Raw genomic sequence first — 21,522 nt, 5'->3', positions numbered from 1 at the left:
TCCAGGAAAGGGTTTGTGTGAGCTTGTCTCCCGGCACAAGTCTACTTAGCTTTAGAGTGAAGCTTTAAAATATGATTTGTATTCAAATGGATTAAAGGAACCTCAGAAACGTACTGCAAGACCTGTGGCAGTTAATGGTTATGTCACAGAATATTTTTCAGCCAGATATTTATAGTGTTTTAGAGGCCTATTCTCTTCATCTAGAGTCGGGGTAGTTAACCACTCATTAAAAAAAATATATGCAACTATAAGAAACAGTAAAAGTGTCAACAGATCAACATATTCAAGGTAACGGTTTAAATATTTGAAAAAATGTAAAATACCTTTTTAACATTTGTAAATGTTGGGGTTAAATTTAGCATATTCATTATTTATGGTTATGATGGACTGGCATCCAAAAGATGTTTGGGTGGGGGATGGGGAGGAGGGGGTAGGGTATTCTTGTCTTGGTAGGCTGGGGAAGCTCCGATCCACTTTGGCACTGATTAACTACACTGACTTAACTAATTAAGTAATAACATTATTATTACATATAGCATCGTTAAGCAACAACCATAATAATAATAATAATAATAATAATAATAATACAAAATAATACTAGTATTATATTAATACTTGCAGAACTATTTAATCAGTTAATAATAATCATTTATTATTGTTTTTCTTTATTATATTTATTTGACACAGACAAAATGGCTGTAAATTTAGAAACCTTACTCGGCCAATTATTGTAAATTTAACATGACTTACAAAGAAAAGTGATTAACAATATTAAAATAAATAAATACATTAAAATAAATTAAATTAAAGACAAAAAAGAGAAAAAAACACATTGAATACTTTAAAGCAGAGTATTTAATTTTTATGGTGTAAATGATTTTGTTACTATAAATGGTCCCAGGGCACCTTGTTCATAAAGTGCAGATTTGTTGAGTTGCTCATATCTGCTACTCTATATATTAGTGCATTAGTCAGACAATGCGACAAATATAAAGGTTTTATATACATGAAATTAAATGAATTCATAACAAGCTCCCAAAACCACCCTAAAGGACAGAGTGACTTTGGGAGGAGGGAGAGGTGGCTGTGACGTCACGAAAAGTGGGTTGGACTTCCGGACAGCGGTTCCTCTTCTTAGCCGAATCGTGGGAAAATGAAATCCAACTCCGGAGCTCGACAAGTTTTTCCCTGTTAAGCGAAGAAATCTCACTTGTTATTGAGGCAATGTAGTCGAAGACAAAACAACGGACAACACTTGGTCGCTACGAGACAGGTAGGAGCGCTCTGGGTGCGATAATGGCGGTAGTTTGTCTCGGCGAGCTGTTTTCTACTTTATTACTGAGACTGGAGTTGGGCTGCCTTTGCTAAGTGGCTAAGCGGGGCAGCTAATAGCACTAGTTGAATACAAATCTAGAAACACGGTTGTTGCTAACTGCTCCGAAACCATAAGGAGATGCTAAGCACGCGGTAAATACATATACATTTCAGACCTTGGCGGTTTGGTTGCGTTTTTAACTAGTTTTAAGTCCTAAATGCGCGCTAATGACTTCAGTGTGAAGGTTTCGTCGGAGCTGCGAACCGCTGTCACTCAACCTTGCCGTTAAGAAAAATGGGAAGGCGCGAAGCTAATTTCGACCAATCAGAAGCTGCTATTTTGTGAATGACAGTGGTTCCGGCCAATGGAATTTGCGATGGCGCTTGCATGAATCTTTAATACGGTCGCTTGTGTGTGTTTTTTTTTTTTTCGCCGGCGCACATTTGGCTATGCAGCTGACTGCACTGGGTGTATTATTAACGGGCTGGACGATGCTGTGCAATGTACGATGGAAACAGTTTGTTTACAGCCAATTTGGCGTTTTTCTTTTTTTAGTGGGCCTCCAGCAAGCGGAGGGCACCGCGACGGAAATGGCAAACCTGAACTGGAAACCGTTCGTCTACGGGGGGATGGCCTCAATCGTCGCCGAATTTGGTGAGCGGTGCACCTGCTGGATCTGCACGATGCCCAGCATCGCTGCACAAAATGCCATAATGGACAGACGCATTGGATTAATGGGTTTTGTGCTGCTTCCATCCGTAGATTATAAGAGATTATGGTTGCAGTGCAGTGCAAAGCAATGCAATCTAAGGCATGCTGCACGGCCCGGGGTTGTGATCTAAGGTTGGAAGTGGCACATCAGTGAATTACCTTGCAAAAGCCATGTAAGGCAAATATGACTCCAAATAATGCATATCCTATTGTTCCTGTAGATGTGTAATAGCTAAAGCCATTCATGTATGTATTGTCCACATATCACTCAAGCGCTCCCACTGACTGCATGAAATCCCTCTGTATGAATGCTGCAGGTACCTTCCCCATCGATCTGACCAAGACGCGGCTGCAGGTCCAAGGCCAGTCCCAGTGCATGGAAGTCCGCTACAGGGGCATGTTCCATGCCTTGCTCAGGATTGGACGGGAGGAAGGCGTCCGAGCGCTGTACTCTGGGTAGGGTTGTGTGACGTGACGCGTGTGTGTGTGTGTGTGTGTGTGTGTGTGTGTGTGTGTGTGTGTGTGTGTGTGTTCACGTGCTTGTCATTTGCAAAGAGACTCTCTAGAGTTTTCTTACTGTACAGTGTTGCCAGCAGTTGTGTGGTGTGTGTGGAGACGCCAGCTCTTCGTTGGAGGTTACAGCTGGCTGTAGAGCTTCTCAGTATAGTGTTCTCAGTCGACACTTTCTTCCTAACGAACGCTGCTATGTTATGACTCTTATATCAGAGTGGTGGCCCTAGCTGCAATCAGCTAAAAATAGGTGATATTAAAACCACATGTAGATAGATATGTGGACATGCTGCTGAGTCTAGTGCTGCCCACACTTCTGGCATGACCGCCTTGGCAGACATGTGACTTGATGGCAGGGCTAGTACATCAAAACACCACAAAAGTCCTTTACGGCTGTCGCTACTGATTGTTAATCAAGGAGTCTGCTAATGTTATTTATATATATATATATATATATATATATATATATATATATATATATATATATATATATATATATATATATATAACTAAAACAAAGGGCATTAATTCAAAATGAATGCACAGAAATACTGCGTGGCGCCAAATGCAAATAGGTGTGTCCAGCAGGCTTTTTTTTTTTTTTTTCTTGTTTGTTTGTTTGTTTGTTTGTTTTGTTTTGTTTAGTTTTCTCCATGGTAGAGGGCAGTAGGCAAATTTTGAAAGGGAACTGATGCATCATTGCTGATTGAATTTGCCCATACTGAATAGGTTGAACCATTATAAATGAGTATCTGCTTAGTCAAAGCCCTACAAAGAACTCCAAAGCACATTGACCTCATTCGATCAATAGATAGCTAGATTTTATTTATTTATTTATTTATTTATTTTAAACATCCGGCAGCATAACACAGTTGGTACACTATAGGAACAGGTACAGATGCAGATACACATAGTAATATAATAAATAAAGGAATTAAGAAGAAAGTAAATGCACAAAAAGCTAAAGTATGCAAAAGTAAAGTGGCTCAGTAGTCGATAGTGGCTTAGTGAACAATAACGTGCTGTAAATGTTACTATCTTGTACAGCCTCATATGAGCTTAAAACAGTTCTTCTAGTCCTATAGCTTATACACCTGTACAATTGACCATAATTATTGCACTCAGTCCATTAATATCATACATCCCCACTCAGAGGAATTGAAGGGAATTTGCTTAAGCTTTGTTTACATGCAAATAAACAAAACAAAAAACAACAACATACTCCTAGCAGTGCACAACCAGCCGTGGCATGTATTGCCCTGGCATTGTTGGAATAGCTGTGGTGTAGGGCTATTCCATACTTCTGTTTTTTTTTCCTGAAAGTGTATTACACACATGCTGATCTAGCTAATTGTTGGTTTTGATGTTCGTGGCCAGATTCACCTGGACTTCTGCTAAGAGTCTTCAGTTACTCCCCTTTTAAAAGAATTTGGGCAAAATTGAACACCTGGCATAGCATGGCAGCGCACTGTCATCAGTGATGATGGTGGAAATATTTCGGTTGCTGCTCTATTTAAAAAATAAATAAATAAATAAATAAAATAAAATAAACAAACCCAAAAATGTTTTTAGCGCTAGACAAGCAGCCCTTTTCAAGTGTGTTGCCAAACTCTGCACTGGAATTAGCTGTCTTTCTGAGCTGGTCCTCTGCGTTTCACAGCGCTTTGAATGTGGTTGATTTCAAACAGTAAAGTACGCCCCTAGGACCAGAGGATCGCTAGTTCGGAGTCCCGGTCATGCTGCTAGCCGTCAGCCATGCTCTCTCCAAGTTTGATAGCTGGCCACATAATTCCAGTGCAGTGCTGGCCGATGCGTCAGAGCTTGGGTACACAGCGGTTTCCATCAAGCGCATTGGTTGTCCGGTGACGATGCATCGACTCTAGTTAGAAAAGAGAGGTGTTTGCTGGCTGTGCACGTGTCAGAGGAGGCGTGCCTGTCTTCACTTTTCCAGTGTTGGGAGCATTGCATGTGATCGAGGGGGGAATATGGGTTGGGGTTTATGGGTCAGGTTATTGGCGACCCAAAGTGGCCATTTCTGCTGTAATACATTATTCTCTGACGTCTCCTTCTGCTGAAATGACTGTCTGTAATACTGATACTGCAATTATTATTCCTCTGTGTTGTTAAGGATTTCGCCCGCCCTGCTACGGCAAGCCTCATATGGGACAATTAAGATTGGCACGTACAACACACTGAAGAAATTATTTGTGAGCCATCCTGAAGGTGAGTAGGAAGGATAACTCTGCATGCTTCATTTACTTCATTTACCCTCCGTCCTTTCAGTGAAGTAGAGCAGTACAGGAATGTTTAGCACAACATAATGCAGCCATAAATATGCTCCTAGCAGTCTTCGTAAGCGGTCTCGCAGTGCCTGCCACACCTTTTCTCCATACACTTTTAATGACTCTGTTGTTACTGTACAGAGAGAGGTAGCCAGGCAGAACCATTGTTGAAATAGAACTTATCACACAAGTACGTTTATCTGCCAGTGATGACAAATTGATTTCACCAGGCAGATCTGAACGCCACATTAAATAAATAGCTTGGGAGCGAGGCTTATTTTTCCCAACAACAAACAGTGTTCATGCATCTGAAGTTTTAGTTAATTTGACAAATATTACAAAAACAGAAAGGGTCAGTGTTTTTGTATTTGAGCTTCTTGTAACTTCCATCTGTTAGCCAGCTTATCAGCGGAAGGCTACACTACGCTAAGCAGAATAGGGGTTAACCCCATTGGAAGTAGCTGAATAACGTATATGGGCTTATAAAAGAGCAGTTTGTGCAAACTTGAGTCATGTTCACATCTAGAATTGCCATGTGCCCCAGGTGATCCGATCATAAGTGGTCAACACAAAGGATAAAGGATTGTAGTCCTATCGTTCAGACAACATTCAGAGGTGGTCAGAGACACGTATGACCACATTATTCTTGTAGTGAGAACTCCAAAGTGTCTCGCTGCATCCCAGACAGCAAAGCACTGCCCACATCAACAGCCCAAACTAGGACAGTGGAGTGGTGCTAATGTTAGCTAGCTGGCTAGCATTCAAAACTTCTCTTCTGTGGTGTGTGTGTGGACGAGTTCACATGCCAGCTAAGCACCGCATTGTTTTAGTAGCGTAGTTTAATATCTGGCCAGTGTTTGTGTTTGAGGCTTTATCCATTTTTATTGCTGAATTGAAATGAACCCTTGTTTTGCTTGTTTATATGAATGTCCCAATCAAGAATGCCCCCCTCCCCCCCATCTGATCCGAGACTCTTAATGCTGATTATTGGCTGTTACAATCTGATCCAATGTTTGTGTGTCTATAAATAATACAACCCCACAACTCATGTAAGATGTGCTAATACACAATAGTAAACAGCAGTAAAATCACTGTTTTCAGTTTCTAAATTTTTAACTGATTTACAGTCCAGTCAGGTAGTCCAGTCAGACCGTTCAGCTCCAAGTTCCTTTACAACTCTGCAGTCTAATCAGTTGGTGTGTGTTCATTAGCATTAGCCTCCTCCTTGGTTATGAATGTGCAGCACAGAGCTGTTTTAGAAGAAAAAGGCTCCTTAAAGGTTCCTCAAAGCACAGTAAGAGGATCCTCTATGGTTTCAAGTAGGGATGCATCGATACGGCTTTTTCAGTTCCGATAAATAAACTTTGCATATCCGTCGATATCTGATACCATTGCTGAATTAATAAACCGTACCTCACCATGTGGGAGAGATTTAAGGCCTCAGGATTGACTTAAACATTACTTTATATAATATAACAAATTAACACCTAGATATAAATGTACTAAATCTGCATTTGTCATTTATTTGCACATTTAGTGCAGTCTCACGCCAGCAAATTAAAGTGAAAGGATCGGTTCCATGGATCGGCCTAATTATCTGATACCCGATCCAGCTAATTTTGTTAATATCAGGACAGATATTACCTAACATCCGATTGGTGCATCCCTAGTTTCAAGTTGAAGAACCTTAAGCTGATCTCCGACCCATTAAAAAAGCCTGGATCAGTCCCCGTCCAGAGTCAATCCCTGTTTAGTAGTAATACTTTCATAATTTGTAAAAACCACATGATTTTACTAAGAGGTGGATGTTGAATTGGTGGAGGGTCATTTGACACACTGGGACTAAAATGGCAGGGGTTCAAGTTAAACCTGATGTTCTTTTCGAATTTCATCAAATCCACGAATATTACATGGATATAAGGTGATTCTTTATATTGTAATTAAATAGGATGTTCTGGTCTGACCGTAGGCTTTACCTTGTCCCCGAGTTGCATTTAACAAAGCGAGCACTTCCAGCACCTTCATCACAGTCTGGCTCGCCAAATACCTTTTGTGCTTATTGTTGTGACTCAATTCTCCAAAACATGGTGCATCCACTGTCACTAATGCGCTGTCCAAACAGGAGATGCTGCCCTGACGCCGCTGCCCATCACTCGCTTATCTGGCCCTGGCGCCAGCATATTTCCACCCATATCCACTCTCTTTAGCAAACAGCATCAGCATTACTTGAACCCCTGCTGCAGTCTGTCAAAAACGGCAAACCTTCACAATGAGGTCATTGGTGCCTTCATGTGTGTCGCAGCATAGCATAGCATCTTTTATTTTCTGCTCCTTTTCTTTTTTTGAATCTCTCGCTGCATGCTTTTGCCAAGGATGTTGCCACTGTGTGTCGAATGCTTATTTTGATACAGGCTTTGGTTTGCCTGCTGCTGTGGGGATTCCAATGCCAAAATGAACGGCGCGTGCTGGACCACACTAACTGTTGGTCACATTGATCAAGGAATTACTGTAACTATTGTTCAAAACTTGATCCATATTCATTTTTTTTTACCCTTCTCTTCTTTTCCTTCTGTTATAATGACTGCTGTTGATAAACAAAATAGTGATTAACACTGTTTTTGCCTTTGCTCTAGACTTTTAGATTTAAACAGACGTTGAGGTTTATGTGAGGTTCTATTAACTCTTGATTTGTGCTTTTTTTTTAGTTATTTTTTGTATTACTAAATATATTTTCAGGGTTGTTTGATTTCTTTACAGCAGTGATAAAGTAACCTACTGAGAATAATATATATCATTTTTATGGCCAAGCAAAAAAAAAAATAGGATTTACCTAACTGTAACATACAAGAGTCCAAGATACTTTACTGATAATAAGAAAGAAGCCTTTGAAAATTCCTGATTTAAAACATTAACAAATTCAGTTCAATGCTTTTTATAGGTAGGATAGGTATCATTTGATAGCAATGTTTATCACAGAAATCTTAATCTCAGTGCCACTCCTATGATGATGATAATTCCTGACAGGAACCTGTAGGTGTATTTTAGTGCTATGTTAGCACCGAGTTAGGGGTGTTGTACGTTGCACGTCCCGCAAAGAGTTTAATACTGCTTGAGCCAGCTCTGCTATGTTGCAGTTGTGCTGTAAAATCTTTCGTAAAGCCTAACCGTGAATGGACCCTTTTCACAATCCTGGGTTCTCAATTCTGTCCGTTTCTGTGAACAGGTAGTTCAGTTTCCGCTCAGATTAAAACAAATAGCACAGTCCAACAGCCATACCTGGATTTTCATAAATTTCCCACCAAGCACATGCTAAGATCTAAATGGATCCAGGCAATCTGAATTGTGCTACTTGGCAGCTGTGTGCAGAGTTTTCATGTGTTTTCCATGATAATTTTCCTTGGGTGAATTATACTTGTCTTATACTATGTCTTAGCTTAATGTTATTTGCTTGAATGTTACAAAAGTGTGTGTTGACAATTTAATTAATTAATTAATTAATTAATTAATTAATTAATTAATTAAATAAAAACGTGCATCACCTCACTTACCTTATTCTTGAATTACCATGCTACAGTGATATTGTTATTACAAATATCCTGCTTATACTTCTGCTGGGTGCATTTTCTGATATAGTGCTTTTAGTCTTTTGAAATATTCTACCTGCTGTTTTATTAAGGCAGCTTTACTTGTAAATTTACACTATGGTAGCACAACCCGGCATTCATGTCTATAGTCGAGACTCCTCCTGGTTGATTCCTGCTAAAAATGGTGCCATACCCTGCCATGTCTCTCTCTGCCATAACCTTTCTAAAAAGCCCAGGATTTGAGTATCTGTTTACTCCAGAGCATCCACACAGCTTGGAGCTAATGTTCTCAGCCTCGATAAGGAGGAGAATGTGTCTTTGGCACCTGACCATGACTATTTTGAGGTTTCTAGAGATACTAATCTAACTAATTTTTTTTTTTTTTTTTTTTTTTTTTTTTTTTTTTTTTATAATCTGGTCCACACAACTGCTTGAGATGAGAAAGGTCCTCGAGATAACAAGTAAAGCGCTGTAGTAAACAGATTTTTCGCTATTTCCTCTAAACTCCATGGGAGTGTGAAAAGGGTCCATTATCGGAGTAGCCTTTTAGCCCGTTAGCTGACTGCTGAACTGTTCAGTCTTGACTCAGGTAAACAAAACATTTTCCAAAATATACATATACTTTAATTTCATATACACATCATTTGTAACTGAAAACCTACATACAGTGCCCTCCATAATTATTGGCACCCCTGGTTAAGAGGTGTTCTTTAGCTTCTAATAAATTGAGTTTTTTTTTTTAAATAATATAGGACCACGATGGAAAAAAGAGTAAAATCCAACCTTTAACTCAAGTGAATTTATTCAGTAGGAAAAAAAATCATATATCCCACATTAAGAAATAATTGTTTAACATCAAATCATGTGTGCCACAATTATTGGCACCCCTGATGTTAATACTTTGTACAACCCCCCACAAAACAGCACCTAATCTTCTCTTATAATGTTTCACAAGATGGAAGAATACAGATGGAGGGATCTTTGACCATTCCTCTTTGCACAATCTCTCTAAATCATCCAGCGACCTGGGTCCTCTCCTCTGCACTCTCCTCTTCAGCTCACCCCACAGGTTTTCAATGGGGTTGAGGTCTGGGGACTGAGATGGCCATGGGAGGAGCTTGATTCTGTGTGTGGTGAACCATTTCTGTGTAGATTTGGCCATATGTTTTGGGTTGCTGAAAGACCCAGTGACGACCCATCTTCAGCTTTTGGGCAGAAGCCACCAGATTTTGTTTTAAAATGTCCTGGTATTTCAAAGCATTCATGATGCCATGCACCCTAACAAGGTTCCCAGGGCCTTTGGAAGAGAAACAGGCCCACAGCATCACTGATCCTCCCCCATATTTCACAGTGGGCATGAGGTGCTTTTCTGCATACTCAGCTCTTGTGTTACGCCAGACCCACTTAGAGCATTTGTTGCCAAAAAGCTCTATCTTAGTTTCATCCGACCAAAGCACACGGTCCCAGTTGAAGTTCCAGTACTGCTTAGCAAACTCCAAACGTTTGCGTTTATGATTGTGAGTGAGAAAAGGTTTTTTTTGGTTGGCATGCAGATAGCGCCTGATGGTTGTTTTGGAGACTTTGTGACCCCAAGAACAGTGAACTTTGGAGACCTTTTTATTTCTCCTATCATCCTCCTCACTGTGCGTGGTGGCTAAATAAACTTGCGTCCTCGTCCAGGCTTGTTTATCACTGTTCCAGTTGTTTTAAACTTCTTAATAATTCCTCTGACAGTAGATATGGACAGGTGTAGGTGAGTGGCTATTTTCTTGTAGCCATTGCCTGACTTGTGGAGGTCAACACACATCTGCCTTACTTGAATGGTATGTTCCTTTGTCTTTCCCATGTTGAAGAGAAATGGCCTCTGTGTCACGTCATATTTATACCCCGGGGAAACAGGAAGTTGTGAATTACTAATTAAATGTTCCTACATACTCTGATCAACTTCGTAAACGACTGTACAATTGCCAGAAATACTTAAATTACAGTTATTTCCTAAGAAATGTTAGGGGTGCCAAAAATTGTGGAACAGGTGATTTTATAAAGAATAATTATTTCTTAGTCAGGGATTTTTTTTAAGTTAAAGGTTGGATTTTACTCTTCTTTTTTTTTTCCATTGTGGTCCTATATTATTTAGAAAAAAAACTCAATTTATTAGAAGCTAAAGAACACCTCTTAACCAGGGGTGCCAATAATTATGGAGGGCACTGTATATTAATGAGTTCCTTCTGGTGTGGGTTTCCTCTTGTTCAGTGAAGCACACAAGTGATAAAGCTTCCACTGAGGAGAATGTTCAAACTGCTGACTGCTTTATAACACCCTGTCTTTTACAAGCTAATTGCTAAGAAATCATACAGAACTAATATACTTCTGAAGATCTTCTTTTAACATAGACAATACCTGACATCCCACAAGGCCCCTTGTCATATGTTCAGTGTTGTCTTGCATAAGTAGGAAGCAATATAATAACGCTCAGTTCAGCAGGTTTTTAAGTACTGCATGTCCACCTCTACATCTCGTTTTATAGTTATTCTGCAGATTCTGATCAGAATTAGAGCCTCTGTTTGAGATTCTTTTTTTTCTCTTCTGTGTTTCTTTCTGGACGACACATTCAGAATGCTAACCGTGTCCGCTGTCTTTACCCCTTGCAGATGAGACCATGGTAATTAATGTGTTCTGCGGTGTGGTGTCTGGAGTGCTGTCGTCTTCTTTAGCTAATCCCACAGATGTGCTTAAGGTAAGCTACTGTAAACATGTCTCTTGACTTAAAGAAAATGATCTGGGATTGCACATCTGCGATCTGATAATGTTAGCATTCCACAAAGAGTTTTCTGGGAATACAATGAAGGAAACGTAATAACACAAGGTCTGGTGGTTTGCAGCATTTCCAGTATATCGACCAAGCACACTCAGTGTTTTCTCTTACCTTCTAGGATATATGAAAGGGATGTTCATAGGGAGAATTTCTGCATAAGCTCAAAATAGCATCTGCACTAAAAGGATGCGTTGGAGGCTGTGCTTGATGTTTATTGTCCTGTCTGCTTTGTGTACAGATACGTATGCAGGCTCAGGGCAGTCTGCTACAAGGGAGCATGATGGCCAACTTCATCAACATCTACCAGACAGAAGGCACCAGAGGATTGTGGAGGGTGAGTTAATAAACAGTGATCCATGGGTAAAGGAAATTTCTGCTTCGGATAGTCAAAGGTGTACAAAGCTGAGTAGACCTGGCAACTAAAAAAACATTGGTAGCGGACAGCTATTCCAGTTTATGTTCCCTATAATTAGGCAGTCAAACTGATTAAACTGACTGCTGGGCTAATCTTCCTACAGTAAGCTAAGTGGTATGTGCACATCCTATCTCAGCTGTAATTGTATACGCCAAAGTCTGTCAGGGTGGAACTAAATCCCCTTTCAGTTGAACTGTTCTGCCCCAAGCAAGCCATGTTTGCAGTGCATGTGATTGCACTAATTCTTGTCTAGTTTTAAAGAATTTGAGAATGTCTTTAAGAACAGACTTGTGGAAAAACAACACCTTGCAAAGTAAAGTAATGAAAACTGAGTGTAAAAACATCACAAACTACAGTGAACCAAAATATATAAAGTGAATAACATTGGTTATCTAATAATTATCCCGGTCTGTGATATTTGTTCAACTCTAACTGCACAGGTTGTTATTAAATGCGATGTTTAGAAATGGGCAGGCCTGGACATCTGAGTGACTTTGACAAAGACCAGGTTCTTATGTCAGAGCATCTCTGAAACGAAAAGACTGGGGATGCCCCTGGTCAACTGTGGTGAATACCTTCTGATCATGGCCCAAGGAAGGACAAACCAGTGACTGAGCGTTGGGTGGCCAACAAGGATACACAAGTGAGATGAATACAATTGTGAACTGATGAGCGTATATGCATCCAGCCAACAGCTTGATAGGAAAGAAAACAGGACTCCTCAGACTAGGTACCCTTCCATTGCTTCAACGTCCTGTTCTAAGGCTTGCATGTCCATTGTAGGCACTGCAAACTTTTGACGACGGTGGACAGGGGTTAGCATTGGCACTCTGAATGATCTGCAATTCACCATGTGTTGTAAAACCTCCCTCCTTTAACACTTTAACAGGTGCTGGAACCACGTGGTCAGTCATTTTCTGCAAATAAATCTGCTCTAAAAACATCATCATCGGAAGATCAGAGTGTGTCCGGTCAATTATATCCATTGACGGCAAAAGGATATCAGTGCCTTAAAGCTCAGAAAAAATTTGTGTTCGTTCCTGCATGTGCTACACCCCCTAACAATTCTGTTGTTGTTGTGAAATGTGTCTAGGTTACCCAGAAAAGCTGGTGTGACCGCTTGGTTGAGTTGCCCAGGGTAAACAAAACTGGACGCTAACATTAGCTCAGCATAAAGATCATATTACCAATTGCCATTTGCTAGACTGAGTTGTATGTGTTTTATCTTGAGAACTGAAAAATTGGTAATTGAAGATCCAGGAACACTATTTATTTATTTATTTATTTATTTATTATTATTATTATTATTATTATTTTTTTTTTTTTACAAAAGGGTTCTGTTGGTTCCCCTCAAAACAATGGTGTAAATTAGGTTCCTGTCACGGTCTGGGATGTTTGTTCGACTGTAACTGAACAGGTTGTAATCATGGGCAACGTTTGTACCGACGATCAAACCACTGAAGATGTTATTAGAAAAGATTTATTCGCAGAAAAAGGTTACTGCATGGTTCCAGCTCCTGTCAAAGGGTTAAAGGAGGAATGTTTCACAACACATGCTGAATTGCAAGAGTTGGAAAAAGTCCTTAACAAGGAAAGACTTAACAAGGAAAACCAACAGTCTGCAAAGTAAAGTACTGAGAAATCGAGTGTAAAAACGTCAAATGTAACATCAAGGAGGAATGTTTCACAACACATGGTGAACTGCAGATCATTCAGAGCGCCCATGCTAACCCCTATCCACCGTCGTTAGAAGTCTGCAGTGCCTACAATGGACATGCAAGCACTGGAACAGAACGATGAAGCAATGGAGGAGTACCTAGTCTGATGAGTCTTGTTTTCTTTCCTATCAAGCTGTTGGCTGGGTGCATATACGCTGTTTACCTGAGGGATGCTCTGGATCAAGTCCTATTTGCTGGGCACTCCACCTAGCAACTCGCAGCACCCAAAGGATCAGCTGTTGATTGTTTAGGTGCCATGTAATGGCTGCCTGATATTTTTTTTAATCTGGATAATACTCTGTGCACTTTTTTTTCTGATGATTTCCCAGGCTTTCTGCTGCTGCTTCTTTAGTTAACAAAGTTGTTTTTTGTTTGTTTGTTTGTTTTTTTTTTAAATTAAATTTAAGATCCATTGCATTAGGGTCTAGTGAGGCTGGTCTAAAACCATTCTCTTTTTGTGTTTCCTTTGTGAAAATGAGTTTTGTGGCCATGCCTTGCTGCGTAATGATGGTCCTCCCGATTCAGTTGGATGCATCTCCCTGTAATAGCTGGACAGCGTTTCTGTAGACTTCCGAATTCACTCTGCTGCTACCATTGCGAGTGACCTTATCAATAAATATTAGCCGTTCCAGAAGCAGAAATGCAAGCCCTAGCCTTGGCACTACCTCCAATACAGTGTTTGACTGATGAGCTTGTATGTTTTGGATCATGAGCAGATCCTTTCTTTCTCCACACTTTGACCGTTACCTCATCAGTCCAGAGATTTATTACAGAATGCTTGTCTGGTCTCCAAATTCCAGTCTGTCTTGCCGATTCCCACTGCTAATGAGTGGTTTGTATCGCGTGGTATGGCCTCTAGGTTTCGGCTCTCAAAGGCTTCTTCGAATGTGTGGTGTCCTCACCCCTGTTCTATGGAGGTTGTTAAGGTCACTGGCTGCTGTTTTTATTGGGCTGACTTGTTCAGTGTTGAGTATAATGTGTATTAAATATCTGTTTTCCTAAATAAATAAAAACTGATCTGAACTGATGGTAAGTAGTTGTTAGTTGCAGGTCTACTCAGGAAAAGGTGAAAACTCTTGAAAGGTGCCTGAGGTCATGAATCTCTGAAAAATGCTTGTGTTTTGACACCGTCCTCATGCATTTTGCCAGACTAGGCAGTTTGAGAAAAAGGATCTACTGCTGTTGCAGCTATTTCTGACTGCAGTGTGGGATTGGCTAAGTGACTTTCTGTGACTTACCTTTTTATTATTTCACCTTAATCGTCTGTGATCTGGCAACGACCACCCGCATATATATATACACACACACACACACACACACACAGGGTGATAACAGGGTTGTGGGTTTGATTCCCGGGCTCGGCAAGCTGCCACTGTTGGGCCCTTTAGGCCCTTTACCCTATGTGCTCCCCGGGCGCTGGAGTTGGCTGCCCACCTCTCTCTGTGTTCGTGTGTGTTCGTTCACTACCACAGATGGGTTAAATGCAGAGGACACATTCCGCTGTACATAGTACAGTGACAAATACGTGCACCCTTACCTTTTATATACACACACACACTCATAGAGCACTTTGTTAGGTATATCTTTGTGCACCTACTCATTCATTATCCTTGATTTTGGAAGGAACAGTGAATAAGCAGGTGTCCCAATACTTTTGTCTGTGAACTGTATAGTAAAGGAACCATGTCTTTATGGTCTTAAAACCCATTAATAAACATCAGTAATTAAATCGTGCTGTTGTGTGTTTGCAGGGTGTCATTCCCACAGCACAGAGGGCAGCCATTGTGGTCGGCGTAGAGCTGCCTGTGTATGACATCACCAAGAAGCACTTGATTCGTTCTGGCCTCATGGGAGACACTGTTTTGACTCATTTCATGTGAGTAGAACCTATGTGGGTTGCTGGTCGTGTATCTGTTTGCACCATACACCAGTTGATTCAGTGAGTAAGCCTTGATCACATGTGCCGTTGGTTGGTCATCCAGGAGCCCAGATTTGACCTTGCTTGTGTTGTCTATGCACAGTTCCAGTTTTGCGTGTGGCCTGGCGGGGGCGCTAGCCTCCAACCCCGTGGACGTGGTGAGGACTCGGATGATGAACCAGCGCGTGCTGTCTGGGAACCTGCTGTATAAAGGCACGCTGGATGGACTCATGCAGACCTGGAGGAATGAAGGCTTCTTTGCCCTCTACAAAGGCTTCTGGCCCAACTGGCTGCGTCTGGGACCCTGGAACATCATTGTATCCTTTAATAAACTAACCTCCATCTTCCTGAACAGGCTAGTTAATGTCACTTAGTGGATTTTGCGCTAACTGTCCACTAGAGGTCAGCATATGGACGCAGAAGATATTACTGGTGGATGATATTTAACCCTCTAAGCCCATTTCTGACTGCACTAGGTCACTGTGTTCTCGTTAAAAGGATCTGCGTTAAAAGGCAGTTTTATAGGCACCTTTGGGGACACTAGATTTTTCTTCCATGGCAGTCTACTGTGGTATATTATGTATGATTAGACAGTTTGAGAAGGGGGATACCACTTTTTTTCCCACTCTCTACAATTTCATTGGCTCATACAGGTACATGCCAAACAAACTAAAGTGTGAGCCAATGTAGCTTATTTTTTGCTTTGTCAATCAAAATTTCATCAGGAGCACCATCTTAGAGAACATGATGGGTCCACTGCTCCACAGCTTAATGATGGAGGGCTTTATACCCCTCTAGCCCATGTCTGGCATTAGACATGCTACAGAGACTGGCAGTACTTCTCTACAGGAACTAGACAAGCTGTGTATCTGGGTGTGCGTTTGCATCCAGTGGGCTACAACTAAGAAATCATTTATATAAAATTACATTGTGCTGTTGTTATGCAACCTTAACTGATCTTGCAGTTCTTCATCACCTATGAGCAGCTGAAGAAGCTCCCATTATAGCTGAGCCAGTGACACTCCACAGGCTAAAAGAGTGTGTGTGTGTGGAGGGGCAAGGGAACACGGTGCACCTCTCCTGCCTTTGTCCCTCTTCAAGCATTCGCAAACCCTCCTCCGTCACTTATTTCATGTGCACGCTTATTTATGTCTTTTGTTAGATTGTTGTTTTTTTTTTTTAAGGAGTCCATTTTTTTGCACCCAAAGCCTTGTTTTTTTTTTTTTTTGTTGTTTTTTTTTTCTCCTGGCAGCTAAACGGTAGGTCAATGCTTGGAGCGCAAATCTTGTCAGAAATGCTACGCCAGCCTAGAGCCACACCATGAAATAATTTTGGGAGGAAACTCGAAACTATAGCCAGAGGGCTTTTATATTGGCTGGTTGACCTAACGGTGCTCAGTTCTCAATATGTCCCTCATTGCCAGTGACGAGATGAATACCAGAAGTGTGTGAAAGGCATCTAAAGGAATAGTTGAGCAAAAAAAGTAAAATTAACATGATTTCCCATTTACACCAGATGCAGTTGATCAGAGTACGGCATATTTGGTTTCTGACGTGCGCGTCGTCAGTTTAGAGGGAGTGATGCTATGCTAACATTGTCAACACACACTGGACTTGGACTGTCACCAAATTTAGCTCTGTGAACACGTGCCCAGAAACGTCCCCCAACCCCCTGAAAATGCAGCCAGATCTTCATTTGTGTCAAGATCACTGTCTGACTTGCTTTATTACACACACACACACACACAAACAAACCTCTCTGCAGAGCTGAAGGATGGGACAGGCACCACTTTTACCTCAGCAAATAGCTGGGTGTTTAAATATGGTCTATATTCAGTTTTAAATGTATTTATTTATTAATAAATAAATAAATATTCTGTTGGTTCTCTTTTAGTTAACGTTGCTTTTTGACCGAAGCAAGTCAGTTAAAAAGATTTGGTGTGTTACTAAGATGAGGATTATGTCCATGTCTACAGTTTGTTAGCAACAATAACTTTGGTTATTGTAAACTATAAAAAAAAGATAATACCAATATCAAAAAACGTCTCGCCTGTATCTGGAGTAAGGGGAAAATCCTGTAATTCGATTTGGGGGAAAAAAAAAAAAAAGAAGCCATTTTGCTGAACTTTAAACAGAGTCAGAATTGTTGAATTGAAAGACACCTGAGCACCTTTCTTACAGCCTGTATATCCTAAGTAACATAATCGTGTAACCTGTACATAATCCTGTGTCAAGCGTTATGATAGGCAAGAGTATCCTGAAGCGAATAAACCGGCGTTTGTGCTGATGTTTCAGGTGAGCTTCATCTCTTTGTGTCGAGCGAAGCGCAATTTTTTATTATTATTATTATTATTATTACTATTATTATTTTTTTTTTTTGTGCAGGTGCTCTCTAGCTAAACAGTGCTTGGTACAGCTTGTGCTTTGTGTAGTGGCATCAGTAACTCAGTAAATCTCCACCTGAGTTAGTAGAGTGTTAGAGAGAGCTTTTCTCTGGAGTACGCAGGGTCCTGGCAGTCTTCGGTGGCTTCTAGCCTGTACCGCTGGGTGCATGCGAGGGTGTTTAACACCCAAGCATGCATGAATGTGAACGAGTAGAATATTTGTGGTAAGCTGTACATATGTCTGTTGTGCATTATTATTATTATTATTATTATTATTATTATACATACTTTTTTTTAGTAAATCAACTCCATGAAAGATGTGGCTTTGGATGTAGCTTTGGAGCTCTGGCCTCATTTTCCAAAGTGTACTGTACAGAACTGCACTGTTGTTGATGCGTTTTCAACACGCCATGTTATTAGTAAGGTACTGTTACATATAGAACACACTAGTCATGAGAATTTCATGGTCGAGCCTTTTCACTTGATTACTTTATTTGTGTCCTGCTTTTACAATGCCTTTTTAATTTTTCTCATGCCTCCTGGTCACTGGATACCAAATACGCAAGGAGCTACGCTTAAGATTGAACCAGCAATAAGGGTTTCGGTTCTTGCCACGCTCTGTTATTGTGACTTTTGCAAGCTCAGCCTCTTTCTCCGTCGTGCCGTGGAGTTTGTAACCAGCAGTTAAACATTCGTCGTGTTGCGAAGAATTTGTGGCTTTTGAAATTTGGCTTTCCAAAAGCCAGTTTAGATACGAGGACGGGAGCTGCAGTGACATCCTACGGATGGGGAACCCCAGTTTTAAAGTTCATAAGCTCTTTAAGAAAATGTTTTAATGATCAAAAATGAAATCTAGGCATTAAAAATGTAGTGATGGTGAATTACTCATTGATGGTGTTGCTTTATCCACACTGAGAAGAGCTAATGTCACATCTTGCGTTGTCTTTCAGTTGGCCTCGGTTGTTTTGTATGTTAAGGGTTTGGCCTTGAATGTTTTATATAATCTAATGCCTGGATTATTTTGTTTTTTTCTGTCTTTAAGCTCCTTCTTCTTTCTTTTTTTCTTAAGCATGATGCATGCTGTCTTCTTCTGCAACTTTTAGCCATTGTAAAATGCCTAAATCCGTGTGCCACCAACTTCCAGAAACATAATACCCATGTGCCACTATCCACTTTTGTACTGTTTAGCTCCTGTAGATTCACAGTGTCCTTTCACTTTTTGATTTCTGCCTTGAATCTGAGCTCCTGCTTTACATTTTGGAATTCCAGTGACCTTAGCTACTGTATAGTTATTTTTTACCTTATTTCAAAACCAAAGGACTTGTATTTATTCTGTTCAAATCACGGTTAATGTATGTAATTACATACATATAACTGATCTAATGTAAGGATTGGTTCAGTATGCGACCATAGGGATCTGGATCGTGTAAGTTAAAAGTTGAAGCTTCTCTTCCATGGTCTCTAAATCTTCATTTGAGCTTCATTGAAAGTTCATTAAAATGAAAAATCTATTGGCTTTATAGAGTATTTAAAATATTTTCTACTTTGGTGGATCAAATTATTTACTTTCTGCACATGGAGGATGAGACTGAATAAGGGATCATGAATAGTTCAGTCATTTATTGACGACTTCTTCATGGTTGATTTGCTTTCTTTTATTAGTTTGTACGTTTTTCATGCGCTGTGACACCTGTCGTAACTGTTCGCTGGATTGCTGGTCCGCTCACTCTCGGTCACTTGACTTGCCAAGTTCTTTGTCACCTTTGACAGTTTTCAGCTATGCTGTTGAACATGCAATCATATTGTATAATACTTTGTTGCTTGATTATGACTGGAATTGAAACTTGGCTATATTCTCTGGCTGGTTTTGCTTTGTATGACATAAATGTGCACCTGACAATAAAAAAACAAAACAAAAAAAAAAACATTGCTGGGTGTCTTGATTTTGGATTATCTCAGTTACATCCCAGTTGTTGACATTGGACTACTGGGTGCATTGGGCAGTTACTCTGTGCTTTAGTGAAAGGGGCTGCATCGTGCTGGCAGAACGTCCTGTGGACAGATGAGCCCAAGATGGAGGTTATTGGTAAAGCACCTCATTGTGCCATTTACAGAGAACGGAATGAGACCTTCAAAGACAAAAACACCGATCCCTACAATCTTAAAAATAAGGGTGCTGTAAATGGTTCTTTAAACAATGCTATAGAAGAACCATGTTAATTACAGTAATGCGTAATTGTGAAGAACTGTTTAAATTGGTCAAGAACCTTTCAATCAAGTGAAGGTTCTTCACTCTCACATGCATCCATTACAAACATGGTTCTTTATGGAACCAAAAGAGGGGCATCCCTCAAAGAACCCTTTGAAGCACCTTTGATTTTAAGTGTGTGCAGTCATGGTGGCGGTTCCAATACGTTTTATGGTTTTGCTGCAGAATTTAGTGCCTGGTTTCGGAAAGCTGGATCTCCATCGGAGTTCATGGGTCTTCCAGAAGGACCCTGATGCCAAACCTACTTCAAGAAGCACCTAGAACTGGTTTAAGACAAAGTACTGGAGAGTTCTGAAGTGACTAGTAAGGATTGCAGGTCTAAAAAAAAACAGCAGTTGAGAGAAGGCACCCTTCAAATATGAGGGACCTTGAATGATCTGGCATAAGAAGGGTCCAAAATTCCAGTGAACTAGGTTTCAGGAACTCATTTATAGTTACAGGAAGTGCTTGACTTCAGTTATTGTTTCCACAAAGTGTGCTACCAAAAAATGTCATTTCACATTCATGGTTTCTTGATTTCACAAGGCGCAATGAATGAGCAGGTGTCCGAATACTTTTGTCCATGTAGTGTACCTGCTATCACTGCTGATTTTTGTGTTTGGCAGGATCCAAGCTTAGAGGTACAATATCTGGACAAACGTATTGGGACACCTGCTCATTCATTGTTTCTGTAATGTAATGTAATGTTTATGATGCTTTTGTTATAGACTTTGGAGCACTGCTGTGAGGATTTGATTGACTGTGTTTACTGGCAAGACTGCAAGTGAGGTCAGGATTCTTATGCTGATCTTATCCTTGACAAGGTGTGTGTGTGTACGTGTGTGTGTACATCTGTGTCAGCAATGGGTGCAACTTAAAGTAGCTAATGCATTCATTTGAAGGGGTGTCCACAAACATTTGTAAACATACAGTGTATCTTTGGGCTCACACTAGTTAGGTGTATTGCCAGATCAGTTGGTTAGCCTGTCGCACAGCTGCAGGTTAAATGCACTTGGGAGGGGGTCTTTATTCTAATGATTGTTGAGGTGAGCTCCCGAATGAGTGCTTCATCCAGTGCTTTAGCACCAGTAGCTTATGTGCAAGATCACACTCCCATTCAACTTTCCAAGAATACTAGAGTGGTTAGATGAGCTACTGTAGCTGAGGAGAATAGTTAGGTTCTTCTAGTTGTTATTCTCAATGCTATTTCTTCAGGGATCAATAATGACCGACCTACCGATAGATCAGTAATGTTTCGGGGCTTACAACATCAGACACCCTCATCCAGGCAATCCAGCAGAGTTGATCAGGCTCCACATTGTTCCCCAGCAGTGATCGTCCGTGTCTTGCCCCTCTTAATCCATAGCCATCCGGAGGCTGTCTTCGCAGCCTCTGTGGTGTTCTTGATTACTCTTTACTCACCCTTGTAATGCCAAGCCGTGCATATGCCCTGCAGAGTGAATGGACTGCAAAGCCTCTACACCCTGTATTGATGGGCTTGCATTGAGCCCTCCAGCCCTCTCTCTGACTCTGCTTCACAAGCTCCTGATATTTGCTGGAATTCCTTTCGTTTGCCTCTCGTGGACTTGCGGACTTCCCAGGGCACAGACCGTTTTAATAAGA

The 21,522-nt window shown here is 40.7% G+C and overlaps 1 protein-coding gene across 2 annotated transcripts; it reads left to right on the top strand.

Moving 5' to 3' along the window:
• Positions 1-1,115: 1,115 nt before the first annotated feature.
• Positions 1,116-19,570, top strand: slc25a14 (solute carrier family 25 member 14). Of its 2 annotated transcripts, XM_072662341.1 has the most exons (9): positions 1,116-1,273; positions 1,871-1,969; positions 2,344-2,482; positions 4,665-4,759; positions 11,054-11,139; positions 11,456-11,551; positions 15,102-15,226; positions 15,372-15,585; positions 16,234-19,570. In XM_072662341.1, exons 2-9 carry the CDS (start codon positions 1,906-1,908, stop codon positions 16,273-16,275), a joined length of 861 nt encoding a protein of 286 aa, XP_072518442.1. In that variant the 5' UTR covers positions 1,116-1,273; positions 1,871-1,905; the 3' UTR covers positions 16,276-19,570. The 2 variants fall into 2 exon arrangements, with proteins under 2 accessions (XP_072518442.1, XP_072518441.1); XM_072662340.1 differs by lacking the exon at positions 1,116-1,273 and having other exon boundaries at positions 1,739-1,969.
• Positions 19,571-21,522: the final 1,952 nt, after the last annotated feature.

This window comes from Salminus brasiliensis, chromosome 18, assembly GCF_030463535.1.
Source record: "Salminus brasiliensis chromosome 18, fSalBra1.hap2, whole genome shotgun sequence".
Taxonomy (NCBI): domain Eukaryota; kingdom Metazoa; phylum Chordata; class Actinopteri; order Characiformes; family Bryconidae; genus Salminus; species Salminus brasiliensis.
Note: the sequence above shows the minus strand (reverse complement) of the source record. Positions and strands in the feature narration are given on the sequence as shown.